At 41.0% G+C, this 27204-nt stretch overlaps 1 protein-coding gene across 1 annotated transcript in view; it reads right to left on the minus strand.

The window, feature by feature from the left end:
• Window positions 1–5876: 5876 nt before the first annotated feature.
• The window catches only part of WIF1 (WNT inhibitory factor 1), a 66199-nt gene continuing 44871 nt past the window's right edge, over window positions 5877–27204 (minus strand). The window contains exons 4-10 of the mRNA XM_025476708.3: window positions 22652–22792; window positions 21560–21655; window positions 20504–20599; window positions 16849–16944; window positions 11334–11429; window positions 10743–10838; window positions 5877–6744 (exon numbers count right to left, since the gene is read on the minus strand). Of these exons, the coding sequence (XP_025332493.3) occupies window positions 6623–6744; window positions 10743–10838; window positions 11334–11429; window positions 16849–16944; window positions 20504–20599; window positions 21560–21655; window positions 22652–22792 (743 nt within the window). The 3' untranslated portion in view covers window positions 5877–6622. The remainder of the gene's footprint in view (window positions 6745–10742; window positions 10839–11333; window positions 11430–16848; window positions 16945–20503; window positions 20600–21559; window positions 21656–22651; window positions 22793–27204) is intronic.

Below are 27204 nucleotides of genomic sequence, written 5' to 3' on the forward strand. Positions count from 1 at the left end.
AGGCTCTGAGCAGCGCTGCTATAAAGACAAAGCCCTAATTTCGGGTAACCCCCCCCCCCCATCTCTTAGACTTATTTGGCCCCGGATCCTGTTTTCATATAAGTCATGTGAACATCCCGGACAACTGGTGTTCTTTGGGAACAAGTTTGGAATCCCCACTTGGGGCGGTGGGGGGGGGATTATTATTAGCAATAATAAATTGTTTTGTGATCTTCAGCAAACCCTAGCCTCAGTTTCTCCTTTCAAGTAATATCCCCCCGACAGAGATGCTATGAACCAAAATTTCCACAGAAAGCTTCTTTCAGAACTTTGGAAATGCTACTTCCGTGTTTGGCTAAGGTTCATCACCAGGAAGCCACCGTACAGGTTCTCCTATTTACTCTATTCTCTTGCAACTCTCCATAATGCACCACCACAGAATGTCACCTGGGACTGGCACACACATAGAAGGGGGACACTGGGCAAGGCCAGGGAAGCTACAACTTGTTTCAATTTCAACCTGGTGGCTTGTTTCAGAGGTTCTGTTATTTTCTTCTGAAGGCACAACAAGTAATTCCCTTTAGTACATTTGTAGCCACGTACTTTGAGACAAGTTGTCATGGAATTACCTGTGGTTCACATCATCATTTCAAAGGTGGCTTAAATGTGGAGCCAGGATGACTACTCATTACTCTGCTGCCTTCTCAGTTTGGGTATAGTTTAGAAATCGGGTAGTATGTAATCTAAATAAACAAGCCAGGGCAAAGTACCCAAAAGACTGAAAAGTATCCACTCTGGCAGGATACTTGGAGTTTAGCTCTTGTGACACCAGCCAACGATTCATTAATCAACATGGTGCCCAATGGACCAGGGGCCCATAACTGGCTTCGCGTCTTCTCCTCCCAGAGTGTGTTAGGCTTAATTAAGTAGGAGCAAATACTCATCTTTGCAAAGTAGAAAATAATCACAAATTAGTTTTGGGTATTTCCTTGAAGTGAGGGCAAGACTAAATTGGGCGTTGGGGGATCTTTGTCTTTAGGGTCTCTGGAGAGTGTCATAAGGCTCTTCACTGAATCAAGCTTCCCTGGGTGGAGATGAACTTAACTTCAAAAACAAAGCTTTAGACCCCAATTCCAGCCAGGTTTCTGCCTCTCTGTTGTCTAATAAAGAACAGCATTTATAAATTGGAAAAACCCAAGATTATCTTTTTGGTTAAAGAGGGTTGTTCATAAAATTCTGAAAAATGTCTTTCCCCTTGTGAGCTCCACTGAAAGCCACAGATTCTTTCTCAAACAGGAACTGAGTTTCAAGGAACTTGACTGGGCTGAAGTATAAAGCAATACACTTTATCTCCTTAATATGCCCCATACTTTCTCCCCTATTTTTGTGTTTGCAGTATTAACACAGGAGCAATTCAGTCAATGGTCACTGACTTAGCTGACTTGATGACGAATGAGTCTTCCATTCTCAAGGCTTGGGTTTTAAAGTTGAGAGGGGGACCAGCATGGAAGAGCTTATCTGGCTGGTGCCTAAGGAGAGGAAGATGTTTTGCATTTTACCTAGATTTCCTTGTCCACGGACCTAAGAACTTGTTCCTGGACAAGGCCAGGCCAGCCTCATGGATTCGTGAACTGTGCAGTTGCACAGGGCCCTTGCACGGAGAAAGACCCCAGGCTTAATGCCCTGTGGTCACCAGGTTGATATTCTTAATGCTTTTTGAACAAGAGGCTCCACATTTTCGTTTTGCTCTGGGCCCCTCTAATTAGACAGCTAGTCTGCTCTTAGATTGTTGTTGACCAAGGCTCTCCGCTCTCCTCTTGCTCTTCTCTCCCACCTATGGCCCCAGATGCAGCCTCAAGACCATGCTCAGTGCCATGTTCACTGGAGTGGGAAGCTGATATTCACTCTGCGGTGAGTCAACTTTCAACCGTCCTCCTGTGGATTGTATGGAATATTTGTCATCTCAGACTGGCTTTCTCTTGGTCCAGACTTTCAAGAAATGCCAGGTAATTTCAATAGCTGTGCCAGCCAACCACGAGCAGGAAGGGAAATGTGTTACCTAGTAAAAGCTTTGCAGTGCCAAAGCTTAATAAAAATTATTTTTCATTTGTAATTTCTGTATCCTTATTAACAGTAAACCAGTAAATAGGTGCAAAATCAATTTCCATTGGAGTTTATATTAGAATTTTTAAAATGTCTTACTGAACACCTGAAAACTTCGTTTTATGATGTCAGTTTCCTGTAGGTTGTTTCTATTTTTTTATGTTGAGCCATATGGAGGACATTTATTCAATACGCTTATTAAACTTTTATATTTGCACCACTTGCATAAACTGCCTAAAAATTATGATGATGAAACTCCTGTCTTTGGATAGTCATTTGTTTTCTTTCCTTTTCTTTCATTTTATTGCCTCAGGAAATTCTTCTGCAAGGGCAATGTTTCTCATTTAACTAATTTAAAAATGGCTCACCTCACGATATTCCCTTTCCCTCCCTTGCTTTTGGTAGAAATGCTTTTATGAAACTGCACTCTACTGTGATGACTTGTGCCTTCTTGAAGAGCATGGAAAGAACTAGTCCTGTTAAGACTCTGTCTATATGCCTGAGAGCATGTGTCATACGTGACACTCTTCACTTTCAAGTAGAGTTGGTGGAAGGGCTAGCTCATCGGGGGTGATCCTAGCACAGCCAGCTGGCATTGTGTCACAAGGGCCACTGGACAGGGAATGAGGTGAGAAAAAAAGCCTAGTTCCCAAAACTTCTTTTAGGAGGATTACTGTACATGGTTGAAGGGAATATTTTGAGAAGCCACTTGGGGAAGTGCTAAGAATTTCAAGGAGTGTGATCAAGTAACAATATGCTCCATCAACTTCCCTCTGAGCATCTTGGCTGCATTTAACTGGAGAGCTGTTTGCTGGGTGAGGCGTGGAATTTTAGGGCCAGAGACAAATTGCCTGGGATACTGGATGAGAAGCTGAACCCTGTCAGCAACCCCCTTTTCCCCCCCTTGCAAAGATCTTTAAGCAGCTCCTCTGCAAATAAGCATGGAAGAGAGATTTTAAAAACTATTGGCTTGAAGGGATGCCCAAGCAGCTTTCCCACAGACCTCCCTACCTTGATCCAGGCCTAATGAAGTGCCTTGTATAGTTTAACTTCTCCTGAGCAACTGCTTGGTTTTTGTGTTTATGGTCTTTGGGACTCATAACCAGCCCCGATTTCCTCTTTGAGGTGGCTGGAGCAGGGCTTAGAGCTAAATGTGTCATCCACCTCTCACACAGTGCACAGGAGTCCCTGTATGCCTTTTGTCTTAACCTCATTCTGAGGCCCATTTTATTGTTTAGCCTTTATTTCCTCTTGCCTAATTTTTCCTAATTATTCGATCCTGCCAAACAGTGCACATCTTCTCAGACAGCCTTAACTCCTTACTATTTTAACTTTTAAATTATTGTTTAGAGATATTTTATATAAATATTCTCCTCCTCTTTAAGGGAAGGGGGAGGAGCAGAGGGAGAGGGAGAGGGAGAGAGAATCTCAAGTGGGCTCCAGGCTCAGTCCAGAACCCAATACGGGGCTCAGTCTCATGGCCCTGAGATCATGACCTGAGCTGAAATTGAAAGTTGGAGGCTCAACCGACTGAGCCCCCCAGGCACCCCTCCTCCTCTTTCTCTTTCTTCTTCCTCTCTCTTCTCCTCTTCCATGGTTACTTCATAAGAGTAATAGCAATTATTTCATATTTCATATTATTGGCCTTTGTTTCAAGAGCTGGCCACTATTGTTGTGATTTGACATAAACTAACCAAGTACCCAAAGGGCATATTTTGGATGAAGATTCATAATACATATGGGGGAGGGAGGGAGGAAGTGCTCAGTTTGCCAAATAGTAAACTACACTGTTATATAAATAAACATATACACAGAAAAGCAGCAAAGGGTATTAACTTTGTAGGATCTAAAGAGGCGCCTGGGGGGCTTAGTCAATTATGCATTTACCTTGAGCTCAGGTTATGATCCCGGGGTCCTGGGATGGAGCCCCACGTCAGGCTCCCCGCTCAGTGGGGAGTCTGCTTCTCCCTCTCCCTCTGCCCTCCCAACCCCCCACTCCTGTGTGCAAGCGCTCTCTCTCTCTCTCAAAGAAACAAAATCTCTAAAACACACAATAAAATACAAGTAAATTGTACAGCATCTCACCAAATAAAGCTGTTATGTGTATTCATATTAAAAGTAATTCAATATATAATTAGTACTCTTCACATATAGTATAACTAATTATCAACAAATTATCAGACTAACCTCCTAACAACTGTATTTCCACTTGTCTACCAGACGTTTCCACCAGGATGTCCCAAAGGCACATTAAACTCAACATCTTCAGTGCCAAACTCACCGTCTCTGGAAACCCTCACCACTGCCCATCCTGGTTCCTCCTCAGTCCTATACATCACTGTTGAGATTCCTGTCTAGAACCTGCATTCAGTCAGTGACCCAGTCCCTTGCATACGTTTGTCATCCTTGAATGCAGACTCTCTGTTTCCAAAGCCCACTTCGGATCCTGCTCTCTCTCTTCTTTGCCTGAGTTCCCTTATGAGGGTGCGCACTCCAGGGTGTACGTAAACCTGTCTTCCGGACAAGTGGAGAAAATATTAGAGCTTCTATTTCTATTTTTCTCTCTTCAACATTTCTGGCTTTTGTAACACCTACCAATTAAATATGTAGATAAATAATGGTCACCCGTAGGACTACAGGCTCAGAAATTTCTAAGGGAGTGTCGAGTCAAACTGGTTTGGAGACGGCCAACATAGACTACTGCGGTTTGTCACCCTGCTAACTTCCCTGCCATTTTATTACTCACCCATGAGGTAAAGGGCTTAGAAAAACTAAGTACTATGCAAGTGTTAGCTATTAGTACTATGAGCCTATTCCCAAACTTCACTTTCTGTCACCATCTTAAATCCTCATTGTCAAGCATCTGGATTTTTTATTTCAAAGTCTTAAATCATGTTGGTTCTCACAGTAGGATCCCCAGGGTTAGCTCCCTGGCTCCTGGCCTGCTTTGCCAAGTCCAGGTGAGCAGGAGCTGGCGCCCTGGGCTCTGGCTAGGTAGAGAAGGAAGACTGCTGTGGCCCTAGCACCACAAGATGTGTTCATTCTGCTTCCAGCCTCTTCCTTGATTGCTTCCCATGACACGTCATGTCCCTAAACCACACAAGTCATTATGCCACTGCCCAGCAAAAGAAAATGTTTTAGATTATCTATAAAATCAAGTCCACATTTCCTGAGAAGGCCGGGGAGACTAAAACATATTGGAAAGCGCCTAACTGGGATCTGTGGAGGTCTGTCTGCATTTGCTGAGGAAAAGGAAGGAGGGGGAGGAGCCTAGTGTTAAAGTCTTTGGAGTCAGGTGACATGAATTCAAACCTGTCCCTCTCAGGTGTGATCTTGGGTGAATCGCTACGTATCCCCCTACCTCAGTTTTCTTATCTGTGAAAGGGTACAATGAGACCTGCCTCTCTGGATTGTAAGATACCACGTTATAATGTTCTTGGGAACCAACAGGTTTTTCATAAATGGCAGCTCTTCCCATTTACAACAATCTGACACTTTTAGAAAGTCTTAGAAAGCCCCCCACGAAAGGGATATTTCAACACATTCTAGGTAGAGAAGACTTCTTGAAAGCAATGACAACTAAATGGGAGCTGAGGAATGTAGGAGGGTCCCAGGCAGTGCGGGACAGGTGGGCCTGGGGAGCCTGACTGGGCCGGGGACTGGCATATTGTCTCTTCTTTATGATGCTGCAGAGTTTTCATTGCAACCAACTTCTTTCCACTTGGGGCAACTCACTGCGACCAACTTTATTTCCGTAAGATAGCACGCGCAAACACCATGCCATACAACTCTCGGAAAACTAAAGCAGCACCTTTATTTTATACAAACAGTATAAAATGTTCATTATGTAAGAGCTGTGTCTTGTTTACAATATATTATATTGCTTCAAGCCAATGCCAAAAGTCATACATTATAATCCCTATTTTATTGTGTTTACAATATATTATATTGTTAAATGCCACTGCCACAGTGTTTGTCTTTCTCTTCTTTTCTTTTTTCTTTTCTTTTCTTCTTTTCTTTCTATATTGAATTCTCTGGAATCATAGTAAGGTCAAAAGATATCGAGAGTTTAAGAACAAGGGGGATTTTAAAAATGTGACAAATGTCTAAACACATGACAATAAGGTGAGAAACATAACTTCAACATGATTAACTGCTCCATCTGAACCCTTGATTTATGCCTTTTGGTTCATTTACCTTCTCCACTGTCCCCCAGCCCCTCGACACCACGAGTGCGTTGTCATTTTGGAAATTATTTGCCGGCTATGCAACCGAAAAGACACAATTTTAACCTGATTGACTGACATAACATCAAACCTGTCCCAAAGCACTGAAACAAGAAATCTATACCATCCCGCTACAGACGTACTTAGAAAACTTAAAAGGAAGAGTAAATATCAGCTCAGTGATTTATAATGAAGCTAATAAAATTCAGGCCAGTATTCTTAACTGTAATGAACATTATTTGAACATTCAACACATGAAAGGTTAACAAAGGCTATGAACTTGGTGTAACTTAAAACGTTTCAGATGTCGGGGTTCACCAGATGTAATTGGATTCAGGTGGATCCTGCCGCTCCTCGGCCTTTTTAAGTGAAGGCGTGTGTTGCCTGAGCCCGGCGCCTGCTGGCCTCAGGGCATGCATGAGGCTGGCTCCGTACCCTGTAAAATTATTCACAGCTTAAAAGAAAAGAAACTACAAAAACAGGCTCTTCAGATTCATTATTAACCATTCAAATGAAATCCATTTTCCCTTTTCAACCCACAGTGAAAGACCACAGGCACCACTAAAAGCCACCTGAATGAGGGGATGTTATAGGTTCAAGATCTGTTACAGAAGAAACCCATTTTAGGAACTCCATGGAACCTGGCTTCCATCGAAGCTCTGACTCACTAGAGATTTTGGCCACGTAGAAACTCTTGATGCAAAGTTTGGACCAATGTGACTGCATGAAGGATTTCCTGCATTCAAGGTCTGGTAAGCATCTGGCACTGGGGTCCCCGAAGCAAGGAGACTGCTGCAGAGGACTTGACCATTTTCACTGCATTGCCAAACCAGCCTTGATTATATTGATCCAGGACACCCCCCACCCCTACTCTTCATCTCGGTCACACCGTCAAGTGTACCTATTGCATTTACACAAGATAGAAACTTTGCAAGAAGTAAGGACTTCCATGATGCATTTTAGAGAAGGGTTATGACTTGAATGGACTCCTTATCAACTGGGATTTGTCAGTTCAGGCAAAGTGGGCATCTGTCCATTTCCAGCGTTGCTGTAAGTGGACTCTAACACTGACTTACATTGCTTCAGATCTCCTTTCCTCCTACCTGAGAACTTCTGGAGGTGCTTGGGGCACTGACTCATTTTCTACTGATTTCCTGAAAGGGATCCAAGACAGCAATCACATTGAAAAAAAAAATCTGCCTCCATCTTCCTGTTGCATTAGAGTCAAGTTTGGCACTGCAGCTTGTTCCCTGTGGTTTTCAAATGCAAGCTTGCCATTAAGTAACTACTGAAAACAGAATACTTTGTCTCCGAATGTGTTTCTCTGAATTGTCAGTATGTAGGCTAGTAGCTCAAGAACAGCCACAACAGGAGCCAACAATGCGCAGGAGTAGATCCCCACCCTGCTGTCTCCCCGCCACCCATGAAGCCCCAGCCTCCCTGCTGGCGAGGCTGAGCCTCAGCCGGGAAGTCTGTCTCCAGTGTCCTCCTCCCCAATAACATGTCTGGGTGCCTGGGACCTCCCAAAGTGTCACCTCGCTGGGAGTCTGTTCTCAGCAGAACTCTGTGCCTCAAAGCTCCCTCGTCACCTCCCCCTGGTCAAAATAAACCTCATTCTTCCGGCCTGATTCTCTAAGCTAATGTGCAAAACGGCTGGGTGGCCTCCCCTGGACAACACGTTCACATTTGCATCAGGCGCCAGGGCATCTTCTGGATGCGGTGCCTTGATCTGAGGGAGGTACACTGGTGACAAAACTCTCAGCAGCAGGTCTAGGAGTGGGGGTGCCTGGAGGGGTGAGGCTGGCAGACGGTCAGGATTGCTCATCGATGCCACCCGAGGGCTCCTAACTTGCCTTCTTTTTGGAGGCATGACTGGTGTACCAGCAGGAACAGTGCCCTTCTACTCTCTCGCCACCATTCTTGGTCCCCAGGTCCCAAACGTGGGTCCCAGAAGATCTCTGTAACTGAGGCTTGGGATGTATAGTGTGATCGCAAGCCACCTAGGCCCGAGGAGGTCTCAAAAGTTAATTGTATCTCAAGTTAAGGGTGATGTAAAGGATTTAGTTTATTCTTTCCCAAAGTGTCTCTAGAAAGGATTCATTTTCTAGGTCTTTTAGTCCAAAACAAACCTCCCCCCCGCCCACCAAGGGTGTCCCTGCAGGGATACCCTTCAGCCATGACTACCTGGGGAAACAACTATTTCCCAGAGGAGATGCAATTCTTGTTAAGCTACAATCACCTGAAGCCAATTCAATCTACCATCCAGTCAATTCAGTGAGTGACAAGACTCAAGTCAATGGCTTAGTGTAGCCTGGACCAGACAACAACATACCTTAAAATCAACAACTAAGTATGTCTATCTCCATAGAAACATATTAGATATGCATCCTAATGATATAATGTGAACATTTAAAATATGTGCAAAAAACTGTGGAAGGAGCCTCGGTGTCCATCGAAAGATGAATGGATAAAGAGGCTGTGGTCTATGTACACAATGGAATATTCCTCAGCCATTAGAAATGACAAATACCCACCATTTGCTTCCACGTGGATAGACCTGGAGGGTATTATGCTGAGTGAAGTAAGTCAATCGGAGAAGGACAAACATTATATGGTCTCATTCATTTGGGGAATATAAAAATTAGTGAAAGGGAATAGAGGGAAAGGAGAGAAATGAGGGAAAATATCAGTGAGGGTGACAAAACACGAGAGACACCTAACTCTGGGAAACGAACAAGGGATAGTGGAAAGGGAGGTGGGCGGAGGATTGGGGTGACTGGGTGACGAGCACTGAGGGGGGCACTTGGCGGGATGAGCACTGGGTGTTATGCTATATGTTGGCAAATTGAACTCCAATAAAAAAATTTTTAAAATATGTGCAAAAATTAGAGATTTGGGATTGAGATATATAAATTTACATATCTGTTTATATATAAATATAATAAAATAAAACATAAGAACATTTTCAAACTAGTATTTTCCATCAGCCCAGCTGATCATTCCCATACTCACCGGGCTACACAGATCACCCTTTGGAGGCTGAGGATCTGAAAAAACATCTGACATGCATGTGATCTGTTCAGTGTGTGTCCATTATTTTGGAGACTCACTCTGACAAGCACAATCTGAACTTCTGGGTGCTTGTATTAAAAAGGGTGTTGTATGACTGAAGCCTTCCTTCCCTCAAAGAAGTGGACCATGGGCCCACGCTCAGGAGACTGAACTCAAGCTGCCAGATGTACTGAAACCACAATGTTTATTTTGTTCCCTTGCTAATTGTCCCTCCCACTAGAACCTGGGCTCCACCACGCAGGACACTTTCTGTCTGTTCACTGGCATGTCTCCAACGCCTGGATTCCTGCTTGGAACAGAGAACATATCAATCAAAATGAAATGGTTGAATGTAGCCAGTTTCATTTTGTGTCCAAACAGGCCAGTGTTTATTAGCTATAAAGCTAACTCCTTTTTGGTAGTCAATCTAAAAAGAAAAAAACACAGCTCCATTATAACATCTCTCCCATACTTTTTTTTTTTTTTTTTTTTTTTTTGCCTCGAAAGAACTTAGTTAAAACATATCATAACCAATAACAGTTAATGAGTTTAAGGAGCAAAACCTTTCATGTCTTATATGCTTGCTGATAAATCTTGAATGAATGATAAAATCAGAGCCCAACAGATCTATAGATTTGGTTTAAAATTTTATACTTGTTATTTCTTTCGTAGTTACCACACTGTATTACCAAGTCAACCTGAATTTCTTTTTTTTTAATACATTTATTTTTTATTGGTGTTCAATTTGCCAACATATAGAATAACACCCAGTGCTCATCCCATCAAGTGCCCCCCTCAGTGCCCGTCACCCAGTCACCCCCACCCCCTGCCCACCTCCCCTTCCAACAACCCTAGTTCGTTTCCCAGAGTTAGGAGTCTCTCATGTTCTGTCTCCCTTTCTGATATTTCCCACTCATTTTTTCTCCTTTCCCCTTTATTCCCTTTCACTATTTTTTATATTCCCCAAATGAATGAGATCATATAATGTTTGTCCTTCTCCGACTGACTTATTTCACTCAGCATAATATCCTCCAGTTCCATCTACGTCGAAGCAAATGGTGGGTATTTGTTGTTTCTAGTGGCTGAGGAATATTCCATTGTATACATAAATTTCTAATTGAGAATTAGTACTTAGAAAACGGTCGTGGAGCAGTTTTACAGATGTGGCGATGATTTACACAGCTGCATTGCCCCTATACTCTAAAACGTGGAGTCAAAGGTGTAGAGAACTGTAGGGGCCAGGGGGGAACCACAGGGGAGAGGAAGCAGAGAAGGGGAAGCTGCTTTCACTGAAATGGAAAGCAGGGCTGAGGTAGGGGTTATCTATTAGCCTTTGGAACCAAGATATGAAAGAGGCGGGCCCTCCAGATGGTTCCCACTCACTTTTATTGCAGTGTCTTCCGTGCCAGCCTTCTTGACATTGGCATTTGTTGGGTTCGTGGCAGGTTCCGTGTGCACCACAGCCAGGCTCACAGACAGCTAGACACCGAGGAGATAAAAGGCATTTGCTGAGCTTTCATTGTCCAACAGAATCACACAGCTGCTTTGCTTGCAGTTCTTTAGAATGTGTGAGTTTGGGCTTCATCCCTTGTTTGTTTTCTGTTTTGTTTCCTAAGCCAAACTCCAGCTATAAGTCAGTTTGAGACTTTTTGAAAAAAAGTCCTGAGAGAGATCATAAACTAAGCTTAATGCTTCTCATTCATAAAAGATGCTCAGTAAGACTTTGAAACTGCTGGAATGGAAGTGCGTTTTCCTTAAGAAAACCCTGAATAGTTAAAAACTTGAGTTGCTTGTGTGTGAATGTGTCTGTTTGTTTGTTTTTACATGCATGGATTTCATATAATGTCTTTGTTTTAGATAAGGGAACATATGGGTCAGTGAAGAAAGGTTCATTGCGAAGCCTAGGCAACATGGTCCAGAAGATGTGTAGGAAGAGATCCCCAAACCCAGGGTGATTATGTGGATGGCACTTACGCTTTGAACAGAGGTCTCCTTGGTAACCTTTGGAGCACTTACATTTGCTTTTACCAATGCATTTACCTCCATTTCGACAGGGTTGTGGACACTTGCCTGAAACAGAGAAGGATGTGAGTAAGCAAGGAACTCAGTGCATCATTCAGAGACCATCACATTTTTCAAAGGAACTGCACAGCTTTAAGAGGATAAATGCTTCTAAAGGGCAGTTATTCCCACTTATTTTGGACCTGCACTGGCTTTGATACCGTTCGTGTTTTGTTTTTGGAACAAACAGGCTAGCATTTTTACTTGTGACTTCCAATGTATATCTTCTACAATAAATGTGTGGCCCACATGCTACATTTATGTGAACTTTTTATAAACAGAATAAAAATCTGATTCATAAACATTTGTAATTTAAGCTACAGTAAAAGTTAAGTTATGAATAAGCCTCTAAATGATCTTTTCTCTGAGTTCTGACTCTGAATGCCACTCCTTCTGAAAGAAGGCCTATACCTGTACCCAACAGTGTCTTTCTTAGCCTAGGATTCTCCAGACAGCAGGGCTTGCATGCAGAGTTTCTTTGGTGAAGCAATCCTAGGAAACCAGAATGGGGGATGGGGGGATAGAGAGAGTGAAGAAAATGGAAGGAGGAAAAGCCAAAACAAAATTATGTTTGTGGGTTGGTCATCACTACAGGCAACCAGGCTCTGTCCTGCTGCGTCCTACTGAGGAGCCATGAAGACTGTACCTTCAAGTCACTCTTAAGAAGGCAGAGGGGGGCATTTGTTCATTGGCACCTGTCTCCCCCTGGTTGAGGGTCACCCTATGGGATAGCTTCCTCACACTTCCAATCTGCCACTGTGTGAGAGCAGACTGATTTGGCAGGACTCAGAGGCATCTGGCAGAAAGCAGAAGTGTAGAACAGCTAAGATGAGGGGCAATCAGGTTGTGTCTGTGCAAAACAGGTTCCCACAGCAGTGACTGGAGTGAAAGGCTGGCAGAGCAGAGATATGAGGTAGGGCACCAAAGGGGCCCCATGCCACACCTATGCTTTTTTTCTAGAATGCCTTAGATCCTTACAATTTATCATTCTTTCTTTCATGTCGGTGCCAACTGAGAACTGCTAGTGTTTTCACAGCTCTTTGGGTTACAGGATTGTAGAGCTGGAATAGAGCCTTAGATGTAAAAATGACATAATGATTGTCTTCTTTCTTACTCCAGAAGCTATTTATTCTCCCTCTGCAATCTAGAATTTACCATCCAGAGGCTGAATGTTTTTAAGAAGTAGGAAAAAAAGGATTGTTCACCCAGAGCTGAGATGGCACCCTGTAACTGGCATAAAGATGTTCCAAAGAGAGCAATTAGATTAGATTTTGGTAGTGGAGGAGTTTGGATTTTTTTACTGTAGTTCTTTTTTAGTAGAGCACTCTACATCAGTTTCAATATACAAGGAGAAGAAATGAAATCTTTATTATAAAACAACACACTTTTATTCTCTAAGCTCTTGTTTTTATGGTTAAATGAACCTTTGAAAGAAGTGAGCTACTCTGTTTTCCCAGCAAGTGCTATGTTTGATAAACATGAATTCCATATTAAGCAAATTATTTTGCTAAAGCACTTTACTTCTCTTTTCACTTATCCAAAAGAACTTTCTTCATGTATAAATAGACCCAAACAGCATTTAGTCATTGTGGAGACCATATATACATAATGTTGAGATGTTAGAGTCTCTCAAAAACCTGGAGTGCCTTTATACCTTTAAGTTTTCCTCATGCAGGGATGTCGTAGAAATAAGCATAAAACAATAGAATACCTTACTAATACCTTACTAATAGAATACCACCTTTTCATTGACTATTAAAAATCCTAAAGGGACCTTTTTGCTAGGTTTGGATACAAAGAATAGCATTTACTATTTGGTCAAGATCTCAGTTCTTACCTAAAGGAAAGGAACACATAACTCTGAATTTCCGTTTATATCAGTAAAACATCTGACCCCACCATATGTATGAAATCAGATCATATCACAGTACTCTGAAATGCACTTGGGTTTTTCAAGTAAACAAGATGTGGGGCAATAATTATATGGCAGAAAAGATAATACTTATTGTGAAATACTTGGTGAGTCCAAATTTCCCCACATTCAATGAGAAGTGAACTTGGTAGCCAGGGATATCACAGAGAATGACTGGTGGAGAGAAGCTTTTCATTGGCTCCATGGGTCTTTTTGTTTTCTTGGTCAGAGGGAAGTGAGAGTCCTTAGGTTCACCCCAGCCAGGAAGAAGGATGTTCTCTCCTGGTCATCACACAGCAGAAATGTGACTCTAGATGACTGTTCAAAGGCCATTTCAAATCAAATCATATGAAGCCAAAGCCGCATGAAGGTCTGATTGCTTTACAATTCAGAATCCTAAAAAGTGCCTTTAATATTGACTTCATTTCCTTGAAAACATTTTGCAACAAATTCTATCCATTGGACAGTGGGAAAGTGAGCCAACTTGGAAGATTACATATTTTTACCTAAAACAGACTAAGCATTGCTTGAAGACAAACAGATCTGACTTCAGTTTAATCAGTTAGCATTTTTACTATAACATGTGGATGAGTCCAAGGAGAACAATTAGTTAGAAATTGACAAAATAAGGGCATTAAACTTCCTCTACCCATCAAATTGTAAGAGAACTTAAATTTGTGACTCTGCTTCATGTAGAGAACAGATAAAAATGATTTACAAAAGTGTCAACAACTATTGTTGGGTCTTAGGATTATGGGTGATTTTTAATTGTTTCATTCAGTGTTCTTAATTTTTTTAATAAAGAACACTTTATACAAAGGACTTTTATAATAATAAGAACCCAATTAAGTTATTTTAAAACCTAATTTATAATACAGTATAAATAATCCATGTAAACTTTTTAACTGAAAGTCCACTGAAGATCCTTGGGCTATTTATGAACCTTAAGTAATGGGGTAAATGTATACTACATACATCCAGATATTTCTAACCATGATGTTATTTGTTAACTGGTAACAGTATCTCAAATTAAATCAAAGTAAAGTTTGATGAGATATCAGTCCTGATAGAGGCCAGGAGAAATGAAAATATAAATAACATCCGAATACATATCTCATGAAAAAAATTAGACAATAGCAAGTATTGGCAAAGATCTGGAGAAATTGGAACCCTCATACATGGCTGGTGAGAAAGTAAAATAGTACAGTTGTTTTGGAAAACAGTTTGGCATTCCCTCAAAAAACTGAACTTGGAGTTAATATGTGGTCTAGCAATTCCACTCCTAGGAATATACCCAAGAGAACCGAAAACATATGTCCACACAAAAACTTGTACATGAATGTTCACAGCAGCTTTATTCACAACAGCCCCAAAGTGGAAACAACCCAAACGTCCATCAACTGATGAATGGATAAACAAAGGGTGGTCTGTATATCCACACAATGGAATATTATTCAGCAATTAAAAGGAAGTAATGATACATGCCCAAATACATGCCCAACACAGATGAATCTCAAAAACTTAATCATGTTAAGTGAAGTCAGACACAAAAGGACATATGTTACATGATTCTATTATATGAAATGTCCAGAACAGGCAAATCTCAAGAGACAGAAAGTAGACTAGCAGTTTCTAGTATCTTGGGGAAAGGGGAATGAGAACAGGGTTTCTTTTGTGGGTGATGACATGTTCTGGAATGAGACAGAAATGATGCTGTATAACTTCATGAATATATCGAATTGCATATTTTAAAATGGCAAATTTTATGGTATGTGAATTAGATCTCAATTTTAAAAATAAGAACTCATAATTCAACTTTTTGTCTCTCTAGAGGCACTTTGCAACTCAAGACCTATTTCTGTATTTTCTTGGTAATGTGGTTCTTGTAATAGAAACAGGACATTTCCTAGGGGGGAATTTGAGCATAACGTGTGATAGGGATAATCAGGAGCTTTCAAAGGCCTACATTTTTGGTGCAATTAGGGGAAAAAAACAGGAATAGAAATCATTGTCTCTGTCAATGGAAAGGTTGTAAACCCAAGGGCAGACTTACATGAGGAGAAATGAGCCCATGAACAAAGATTCATAAATATAATCTAGCTAAGTATGTGAAGTCTGAGAGTAAGTATGGGGAGAAAATTGAGGGGAGTTAGTTCAGAGATATCTTTATCAGGTCAGGGTAATTCGTAAGAACAGAAACCACATCCTGACAATTAATTACATGTTCTATGGAAACTTCAGAAGTATTTCATTTTAACTCGGTAAAAAATGGTTACTTCGTCTACTACTCATTAAAGTACAAAAACTCACAAATAAATTAGAGGTTGAAAAAATAGGAAGTCGATATTATTTAATTTTGATCCCACTGCAACCCACTTCAGAAATTATGGTTGTACTAAACACAGCAGTATTTTACAGATCCAACCCAGCTGGAAATGAGAATGCTATATTCCAGAACTTCAGGAAAGGCACGGACACAGCACCCTTAGCAGATATGCTCATGTTCTTTTTGCTCCTTCCTGAACAGAGTGCTGGTGTTATCTGTTTTCTGGATCACAAAGCAATCTAGGATGTGGCTGGCTCATTTCTGAGTTTAATAGAGAGCTTCCGTGATTTGCTGAGGGTTACGCAGCCGGTAGGTGGCAGAACCAGGATAAGCAGTTTGATATCCTAATTCTGAAAACAATGATTATCTACCACATTCCACCCTTACATTTTTCTTTCTTTTTATGGAAGCACGACAAACATATAGTGAGGGCGTAACGAAGACATAACTGTGTTGATCTTACGCTTACAGCTCAGCTATTGTTTTTAATCTAAATAAACACTCACGTGACACTTCATCATTCAAGATATAGAGCATTTTTGGCACCCCATAAAGTCCCTTTGTACCCCCAACCACTATCCTGGTTTCTACTATCATCCATTATTTTTGCCTGTTCTTAAACTTCATAAAAATGGAATCGTGCAGTATGCACTTTTTCCTTTACTGAACATCTCTGCGATTGATTCATGTTGTATGTACTGTTAGTTTGTTCTTTTTTGTCGTTGTTATTGCTCTGCACCCTTTCTCCCTTTTTCTTGAATTTATCCTTTCTTCTTAGATGGGTCCTGGCTCAGTGTAATTCAGGACATGTGGCAGTGAAAGGAGAAGAAACTTCTATGCCTGCAGGTAGATAAACAAATCCACCTGTTTCAAAACTTTGGTCTACATTTCTAGGCTGAAGCTATGGGCTCTTTGAGATGAGAAGGGGATGAACTCACTAACAAGAAACAATGCAACACACTAAACAACCCAAACCCAGATATAACTGAGTCAGTGTGTGTGCTCAGTCAGCTGAGCTGAGCTATGGCACCCTCTGCTCCAGCTTTAGCCACAATGAACGGTGGCTAAATCTGGTGAAAAGAAACCACTAGTCATTGCATCTGGGCTTCAGCTTCCTCACTAATTAAATGATAGGTGGAGTTTTGAAGTTCTCCCTCCCAACAAAGAGAATGCAGAAGGTCAATACTCACTTATTTCACACTGTTCTCCCTCTAGTCCTGGAGGGCAAATACACTTTCCAGGGTAGAAACAGGTCCCTCCGTTAAAGCAGGTAGTTGAGCAGTTTGCTATTAGAATGGATAACAGGGTGATTGCATTAGACAGTAGGCCAAACCAAAAGAAAAAAAAAATGCAGCTTCACTTAAAGTGAGGTGATATTTCTGAGGCATCTGTTGCCTGCCCATTTACATACTTAGTCAAATAAGCCACTTCTGCAAAGGCCAAGGATTGTCACCAACTGCTTGGCCAATGGCAGATTCCAACCACACAACAGAATAGCACACACATTATATCCTATCCTCCCCCAGGTGCTTCTATCTTAGAAAAAAAGGCAGAATGTGTAAAAAAAAAATGATCTTTTATATTTTCTTGTAAATATCTATGCCCTTAAAAAAGAGAACATTATAACCCCCTAAAATATTTGTTGAAGCTAGAAGAAGAGTGAAAAGAAGACTTACGTTAGATAAAAGGGAGAGAGGCCATCAATACTGGGAGCCGGCAAAGGAGAAAGCATTTATTTTTTTCCCAGAATGAGAACAGAGATTCATCTTATGTCATCGGGATTTTTAAAAAAAATAGACTTTCATGACTTTCAGAGGAAGGAGTCAAGGTATTTGGAAAAGGACAGGCTGTCAATCCTTCATGAGATCCCACAGGCAGGGGAGTGGCACCAGCTACTTGGACAGATTCCTGTGGGAGTCCAATTTTTCTTTTTTTGTGGGAGTCCAATTAACTAGATTTTCCAGGTAATAATCATACTGTCTGTGATTCATCGTAAACCCTGTCTTCGTGTCAACTTCTGGAATTTCGCTGCTCACACGTAAAATAAAAGGAGGACAAAAATGGGGACGAGAGAAGGTAGACTGAGTATCTAAAGATAGACAAGTTGGCTCAATCTATAAAGGAGATTAAAATGAGAGCTCGGATTCTCGGCAATTCCAGTTATAGGCCCTATTTGTTCGTGTCCTATATAAAACAGGCCAAAGTTGGCTGCAGATGAACAAAAGCTGGAGTAAGCTTCCAAGCGGAAAATCAAAAAGGAGATCCAAGAGCTATGTGTACGCTTTGTTTGTGGAAAAGAAGTCCAATTAGCTTGTTCTGCAAATATCATGCTTCTAAAATGATAAAGATTTTTGTTTAAAATCCTAAGTATCTCCCATCTTAAGGTCATGCTGTACTTGTTTTGACAAATCCAGCCTCCCGATGCACAGGGGAGCAGCAGCATTTGGGTACGGAATTTAGGATTTAGGAGAACCAGCTCTTAGGCCTTCCTCCTTGCTACTTGCTGCTAGTATTGTTGGGGCTGGAGGGTTGTTTTTGCGGGTGTGTTTCTGTCTCCCCACTTGTCCCTGTTTCTCCTGGGGAATTAAGAAGAGATGAAGAAACATCAGGATTAGGATCTGCTTGGCCAGAGCCCTCTGGGCACCATCCCATGAATAGAATGCAGCGAACCTGGGAGCTGGATTGGAAGTCACGGATAAGAACAACGGAGCTAGTTAAAGAATGTGCCCCCGCTCCCAGTATTTGTAGAACACTTTACAAGCTTCTCTACATTTCTGTTGTGCAATGATTCTTGACCAGGAAAATGAACCAGAGACACCAGGTAACTTTCACTGGGGCTGAGGGTGTGCTGGGCCAGGGCTTAACTACTCATTTCCTAAAGTTTGCAACAGATGTCCCAAGAGCCACTGAACGTTAATCTTTAATGTTTCTTCAAATATGCTGTGCTAAGGTCTAGCTCTGGGCCAGTAATTAAGCCATTTTTCAGAAGCTCTATACTCCCTCCTGGATGATAAATGTATCTTTTTGTTGAGGTAGTAAAAACCATTATTTTTTAATATTCCCAGATCTCCAATGAGACCAAGTGGAATTTCAACAGGCTTTCCAAAAGCATAATAATAATAAAAAGTTACTGGAGTCTGACAAGTAGGGAAAAATCTTTCATCTGAAAGGCAAAATATTATAAAGTGTAAAACATACTGGAGTACGCATATTTTCCTTCCACAGTGACCACGCAGTGTTTGTGGCTCCATAGCATTGGGAAAACATTGCAGTTGATGCTCCATTGTACAAGTGACACCCAATGACAGACACACCCAAGTAAGCAGGTCTCACAAATGTTCTCTTTAAACCTGTTCTTCCAAATCTCTGAAGGATTTGCTCTATTTCCTAACAGTTTTGTGACATTCTGCTTCAAAAATTGCCCACTTTTGGCATAGCAGAGATGCTGAATGGTAGATTAAGACAAGAAACTTTTTTAGTCACTGGCTGTCCTCGTGTCATCAGTGCTTAACCTTGATGAACACGGACTTTAAAACTGTGTTAAATCCAACCATTCTAGTTTTAGATCACTCAAAAATAAGAGGTAGAGATGATCTCACATATTATCTCAATTAGCTTGGAGCTGGGGAGCCAAGGGCAATGACTTAATTCCTAATTTATATTCTGGAAAAGTGTGACCCCCAGAGAGATCAAGTCACTGGCCCAGATGAAGTCACTTGTGGAGAAATGGGGACCCGAGGCAGCTAGCCTGAGTGACAACACAGGACAGCAGAAGATGTGAGTTCGGGGTCAAGTTACTGAAGTTCCGTAAACCTCATCTTGCTTATCTGAGAATGAGACAGAGAAAACTTTACATATCTCAAAAGGCTGTTGTTGAGTGTAAAATCAGATAAATGTGTGAAGTACTTTATGTATCACAAAAGAGCAGATGCCTGCAAATTATTCTTCTGACTCATGTTGAGGGGTTCTTCTTGTACTTTTTCCTTCTTTTTAAAAAAGCTGTTCATTTCAATCTTAATTGATGCTAACTGCATGATCACCAAAGAGACACTTCTCAAAACTAACACATCTTTTTATTTCACGGCATGTATTTATTTTAATTTATTCTATTTTATTTTTACAGATTTTATTTATTTTTTTGAGAGAGAGATAGAGAGAGAGAACATGAGCAGGGAGGGAGGGAGAGGGAGAAGCAGACTCCCCAGTGAGCAGGGAGCCCGACCACAACGCGGGACTTGATACCAAGACCTGAGCTGAAGGCAGACACTTAACTGATTGAGCCACACAGGCACCACCACCACTACTCTCTTTTTTTTTTTTTTTTTTTTTTTTTTAAGATTTTATTTATTCATGAGAGACACAGAGAGGCAGAGACACAGGCAGAGGGAGAAGCAGGCTCCCTGCAGGGAGCCCGATGTGGGACCCCCGGATCATGCCCTGAGCTGAAGGTCGATACTCAACCACTGAGCCACCCAGGTGCCCCACCACCCCCCATTTTTAAAGTAGTGTCTACCCCAATATTCTTCTCTGCTCATTGGCTAACTTCAGAGAGCTCCAGAGCTTTAGGCAGGACCACAGGTGGAAGGTGCCAGGCCCCAGAATCATAGCACGAAGGGCTGTCCTGCCCACTGTAGGGACCCCTGCCCTGGAGCATTCTGTAGGTGAAAACAAACTTCGACTGTGTTGAACTACATTAAAATTTGTGTTAAAGTTATCATAGCAGCCAACGAACTGTTACACCCTATTTACAGAGCTATTACATAGTGATGATATATTAAATATACTTCTTTTCACTAAACATTTAAAAAGTAAAAAAGAACCTTGTTTTTAAAAAGAAACTGTTACCTTTATCACAATTGACTCCATAGAATCCAGGTGGACAGATGCAGAACCCAGGAGTGACACAGAGCCCGCCGTTCATACACCATGGTGTGCAAAGGGCTGATAGAGAGAGAGCACTGAGTAAGGCCAAGTAGAGGTTTGAGGAAGGACATTGTGGAAATACCAGTAATACAATAGCTCTACATTTTCGATCTCTGTAAAGTCTTTAGAGATATAGGTTTGCTCTATTAAACATTATATATGAGTTGTAAACGAGGTGCTTCTTTGGGGGCCAATCTCATCAATGAGAATTTTGGAATTGTTCCATTTCCATGGCTGATGAAAATTTGCCTTGAATCATTACTTTGACTAAGATGTAGCCTTCTTATGACTATAAATATTTTTCCCTGCCCTTTTTCCCCTTCTAATTCCAAAATCTATGCAAACAAGAAAAATTCTTAGGTCTTGAAAATGAAAAATGTTTGGCTGACCCTCATCAAGTAAGCTCTTACTATTTAAGCATCTTGTGGTTAATACACATTTTCTTGTTTAACTCTTTCATAATAAAGGGAATTTCACTAAGAGAAATATTTATAATCAAATTATTCTCACTTTTTTTTTTTTTGGCCTTCTAGCAACTTCATAACTCAGGTGTAGACTCAGTTGTGAATCAAGCTACTTTTAATTGGAGTAGATATTCTCAGACCAGTCACAATATTAGCTTTTTAAATCCAATTTAAGTGGAGGAGAAAAACTTAAAGACTTTTATAAGATTATGCCGAAGCATAGCACATATAGTAGCGAATTAGGGATGGTGGGGGGGCGGTGGGTAGTGGCCACAAGGAATGTAGACATTGTGTTAAAGTTCTCTGCCCCGTCCCCATATATTGGATTTAACAGAATATCACTCCTAGTAGTACTTTCCAACTATTCTTCTGTGGCTTTTTAAGATTTTACCAATCCTTATGCCCAGAAAAATAATTTCAAGGAATGTGTTAAAAAAGCATATGTGGGGGCTCTGGTATGACATCAATTTCATTGGGAAGCAAGCGAGGGTAGCTGGCTCTCTCCATTCTTTACCTTTCTCACAGTGAGGGCCATAGAACCCATCAGGACACTCGCAGATGCGTCTTTCATTACAAAAGCCTCCATTTCGGCACCCTCCTGGGCATTCGGCTTCACCAAAGAGAAACAAGGTTATATGGACACCTTTGAAATTGTGCTGAGTGAATTACAGTGAGCATGAAGAGGTGAGTGGTGACTTTCCCCCTCCGGTGCACTGATGATCTTAATTTACTGAGTACTGATGACTTCTATGTGTATTCCCTCTACACCACTTGTGCTTCACTAAATCCTCATCCAAGTCAGACTTTGCTTCTCTCAATTCTACTTCCAACAGTAGGGGGCTCATGGAAGAAGACAAACAAGCTTCATTCTGCCTTCATCCCCACCTATCAATCTACTGTACCTTCTTAAATTCACACCGAAATAAATGATATGGCCCACGATGCTCACTTTCAGAGGGTGGAATGGCCTTCTGGTTCATCTTTAGAGCCCTGAAAAACTGCAAAGCTTAAAATATGTGCTGGAAAAGCTTGTATCTGGGTGGGAAAAAATCTAGGCCTTCATGCTTTAAATGGGCATCAGGTTGAGATGCCTTTGCCTGGCAGAAATTGCTGGTGTGACGGGAGCACCTTGTCCTCTGGGGAGGTCAGCAGCACCAAGCTTATGGTGGGGGTATGAGTGGTATTGCCTTCATAGGTGGTGGTTGCTGGTAATGACTGGCAGCCTTGCCATGAGGCTGGGACTCCCAGAGATTGTGTTGGAGGAGGGGAAGGAGAGAGGTAGAAGAGGGCTTTTGAAGGGGTATTGGGGGTTCCTAAAATTGTGAGTAGGGTTGCAGAGAAAGTCTTAGTACTGGACCCTGCAGTAACCAGCCCTTCTATCCATTGGTGTGGTTATAATTATACCGATAATTTTTCGGTATAATTAAAAATTAATCTATCTTAATTAATTATAATTAAAAATTATCTATTATCTATCTTTCTATCATCTATCTATCTATCTATTTATTATCTATCTATATATCTATCATCTATCTATATCTTTTTACCCACATCACACCTGGAAGGAAGCCCTATGAGCCATCTCTTGATGGTGATCACTGATTACCTTGTTGACATGTTTTAAAGAAGATAGCATTTTGAGGTGTCTGTAGGATAGTGGTGCCTTCAGAATTCATTACAATCACATTCACTTCAAATGCTGCCACTCCATCTTGTTTTCCAAGACACGGGAAACCAACTTGGACAACTAACGAAAAAGCAAGTATAGAGAAACAGTTTATCTAATTGATTCCAGTTGTATAGAAATCGTGGTTAGAGACAAAGAACAAGGCAAAAACGTTCACATTTCATTTATTTGACATTCTTGTATCTCTACCAGAGTAGTGATTGTATTTTGATCATATGGGCATTCTCCTCAGAACTTATACATCATGCCTGGTGGCAAAAGAATAAATGACTCGTTAATTTGTGCCCTACCAATATGGAATCTGGGATATTTTGTTCCTAGTCTGGGCTTGTACTATCTTGAAAAAAAAGATTTTTACTAAAAATTAAAGGAGCAAATAGGCAACACAGATGGACTGATTAGGGAAAGAAACCTTGTGGGTACCTTCGACAGCCTTCATATAATCCAAAAAGAGCTAAAAAACAGTATTCCGGAATCTATTAAATAACAACCCATAAGCGCTAGTTTATTTTTTACTCTGTGTGCTTGAAAGTGACAAAATATTTTCTTTGGAAACATTTTACAACTCAGACTAGACTCCAATTATTGGATTGAGTTAGCGAAGCTAATATTTTCTTAGGCTATTTGTTAATATTAAAGAGTCCATATCTTGGAGATCTAGAAGAAAGTTTGATGTGCTCAAATAATGTCATGACAAGCTAATATACCTAATGGTTTAGTTTCCTAAAAACGAACCATTATTTGTATAAGTGTAATGATCACTGGGGGTATGTAGATGTTTACTTAACAAAGAATGACAACTAATGATGACGGTGACTGGAGGAGCAAAGAGACCACCAATTGTGGAATGCCCACAAGTCAGTGGGTGGAAACTGGATCAAGTCATTGGCTAAGAGATGGAGTATGTAGATTTCTCCTTCTTTTTTTTTTTTTTTTTTTTTTTTTAGGGGGTGGAGTTTGGAACTCATGACTTGAGGGCAAGACCTGAGCTGAGATCAAGAGTCTAGACACCAAACCGACTGAGACCCTGATGATATAAATTTCTAAAATCCCCTGAATTATCATAACATATCCACTGGGGAATACTGACCTAGCTGATCCACTAGGTGAAATATTGCTAATAGGTATACACTTGAAATTTTGCTTCATTTTGTTTCTATATAGCAGGTTATTATTACTGCCAAGCTTGGGGAAATCATACCAAGCCAAGAAAAATCCTTTCCCTTTAGTTTTCATAAACCTTTCCCCTAGGTTTTAAAAAGGAATGATTTGGAAATTGGTTTGCTCTTCTATAAGGCATTGCACATAATTTTTTTTTAAAGATTTTATTTATTTATTCATGAGAAACACAGAGAGAGAGGCAGAGACATAGGCAGAGGGAGAAGCAGGCTCCCTGCAGGGAGCCCATCCAGGACTTGATCCCAGGACCCCGGGATCACACCCTGAGCCAAAGGCAGATGCTCAACCGCTGAGCCACCCAGGCATCCTTGGTCACATAATCCTAATGTGCTTGACAACCAAAAACCTCTCTCAAGGCTTTGGCATTGTCAGTGCTTATTACTGTGCCATTCTCAAAATAATATGGATTTCCAGTTCTCCTGAATCTTGAGATCTGAGCAATGCAAATAATAAATTAAAAGGTAAAAAGGAAATACAGACATTCTAACAGAAATAAAAAGGAAGAGAAAACCAAAACTGTGTCTGACGTTTCAAAGTAAAATTGTCTCCACCGAAAGCCTTGGTTTAATGAAATCTTATGCGTGAAAATGCCAATTTACAAAACACAAAAATCCATTGTAGGGATTTCCATTTCAAAAAGAAGCAAAAGCGCTGACAATTTTCCTTCAATTGTTAACTCTTCCAGTGCAATTTCGCTGTGTTCAGTTCCAAAATTCTGTTACTCTTTCTCATGAATCTTTTGCATGGATGGGGGAGGTCAATAACCATCCTGAGGCATAAAAGGCTGGAAGAACCTGAAAGGATTCTTAGAGATGAAACTTTCAGAATTTTCTCGCCACATGTAATCATCCAAGCTATTATTTTCCAGGTGCATCTTTTTCCTGGACCTTATTCAGCCTCCACTTCTCAGCCCACTTAATTCTTTAAAAAAGGTAGTTCATGGGGTGCTCAGGTCATGATCTCAGCATCATGGGATCAAACCCTGCATCTGGCTCTGCACTGGGCATGGAGCCTGCTTAAGATTCTCTCTCTCCCTCTCCCTCTGCCCCCCCCTCCCTTTTTCCCACTCTCGCTCTCTCTCTCTCTAAAAAAAATCTTATCAAAGCACTCATTCAGGTAGCATAGTTATGGCCTTATTCTGTCAAATGCAAAAGAAAAAAAGTCTTTTATATCTTTGAATAGAAATACTTCAGGCAATCTTGGCAGGTAACTAAAGATGTAGCATCTCTATTCTCTTAGTAAACCAAAAGGAAGCTATCTCTAAGAATTAATGTACTAATCTAAAATGATGTTCAATTCATGTTAATATTCATATGAAGTATTTTTCTTCTTCATCTTTTAAAGATCTAACACCCTAGGTTTAAACCTGTGTGTATTTTCATAATCACAACTTAACAAATGCAACTTCAATTAAAAATGAACACATCGCAAATTCCCTCAGCCCAGGTGGAAACGTTTTACCAACACATACCTATCTCTTTCGAAACAGGAAGTATGTCAACATAAGTATGGGCTTCCTCAATACAGAATGATTTGAAAGGAAGTTTAAAATAAATAAAGTTAAGGGGTACCTAGTTTATGAGTTTCAATCAGTTAGCTCTTTAAAAAAACATTTTATTTATTTATTTGCAAGAGAGAGCATGAGCAAAGGGAAGAGCAGAGGGAGAGGGAGAGAGGGAGATGCAGACCCCCCCCCCTCCCAAGCAGAGAGCCCAACACAGGGCTCGATCCCAGGACCCTGAGATCATGAGCTGGGCTGAAGGCAGACGCCTAACCAACTGAGCCGCCCAGGCGCCCCTCAATGAATTAACTTTTAAGATAAAAGTAGAAATTAATAAAAGATGTATAAATTACACTACTTATACTTGCATATTTTTGAGTTTTAAAATATGAAATAGAAATGTGATTTCCTTTTGTGCAAATGCTACATGTCCTCCTTTCTGTTTATAAATTTATCTATAAGACCATTCAAGTAATAAGAATTATAATTATACCTTTTGGAGTTATTTGGAAAAAAATTTGCTTTATAAAAAGAACCATCTGGGGCACCTGGGTGGCTCAGTCAGTTGAGGGTCCAATTCCTGATTTCAGCTTGGGTCATGGTCTTGGGGTTGTAGGATCGAGTCCTGTGTTGGGCTCTGCACTTAGCGGGTCATCTCCTTGGGATCTTCTCTCTTCCTCTCTCTCTGCCACTCCCCCCACCAACTTTCTGTCTTACTCTCTCTCAAATAAAAACAACAAGAACAAAACCAAAAAGCAACACCTGACTTTAGTTAGCTTTAGTAGTTGACTTAGTTGTAACTTGTGCTCTACCCAAACTAGGTTTCTTTCATTTCCTCAACATGTGGTCCAGGTCCACATTCCCCTGACTCCGTGCACCCATCCTACTGCTTGGAATATTCTTTCTCTTTTTTTCTGTCCAGTGTCCTCCTACTTGTCTTTCAAGACCAAAGTGAAACAGCACTTGCTGTCTGTAACCTTCCCTAACACCACCTGCCTAAATCACTTCATTTACATATTTCACGAGCCCCTCTACATATGCTTGCCTTTTAACATAATGATTTAATTATGATTCTGCATCCTTCGCTAAGGATGAGATTTTCAAAGGCAGGGACCATATCCTACTGGTTTTTGTAATTTCAGCACTTAGCATATCACCAACTTAGTGCATCACCAACTAGTCACTGACAGACACAAAGATGAACCTTGTGGGGAGACTCACCCATATACCTTTATTTATTTTTTTTTTTTTAAATTTTTATTTATTTATGATAGTCATACAGAGAGAGAGAGAGAGAGAGGCAGAGACATAGGCAGAGGGAGAAGCAGGCTCCATGCACCGGGAGCCCGACGTGGGATTCGATCCCGGGTCTCCAGGATCACGCCCTGGGCCAAAGGCAGGCGCCAAACCGCTGCGCCACCCAGGGATCCCCCATATACCTTTATACACAAAGGCACACACTTGCACACACACCAGCACATGTACACACAAATGCATACACACAGAAATCCACCATGGACAGTGGGAGATGCAGAGAATAAGACATTAACAGTGTGTATGCAGAAAAACGCATCCATGAAGAAAAAGAGATCTCAAAGGTAGAGAAAGCACAGACTCCCTACTTCCAAGGAGTAACAGCAACATGATGGCAACGTTGTGTTTTTGCAACAATAAGCATATGAGTGGAGGGCCACTGTTACCTACGGCTAGACGAAATTAGTCCAGATGTTGTGAATTCCGGGGAAGTCTAGATTGTATCATTGAGACTCAGGTAAATGAAAACAACCCAGAA

This window comes from Canis lupus, chromosome 10, assembly GCF_003254725.2.
Source record: "Canis lupus dingo isolate Sandy chromosome 10, ASM325472v2, whole genome shotgun sequence".
In the NCBI taxonomy this organism is placed as follows: domain Eukaryota; kingdom Metazoa; phylum Chordata; class Mammalia; order Carnivora; family Canidae; genus Canis; species Canis lupus.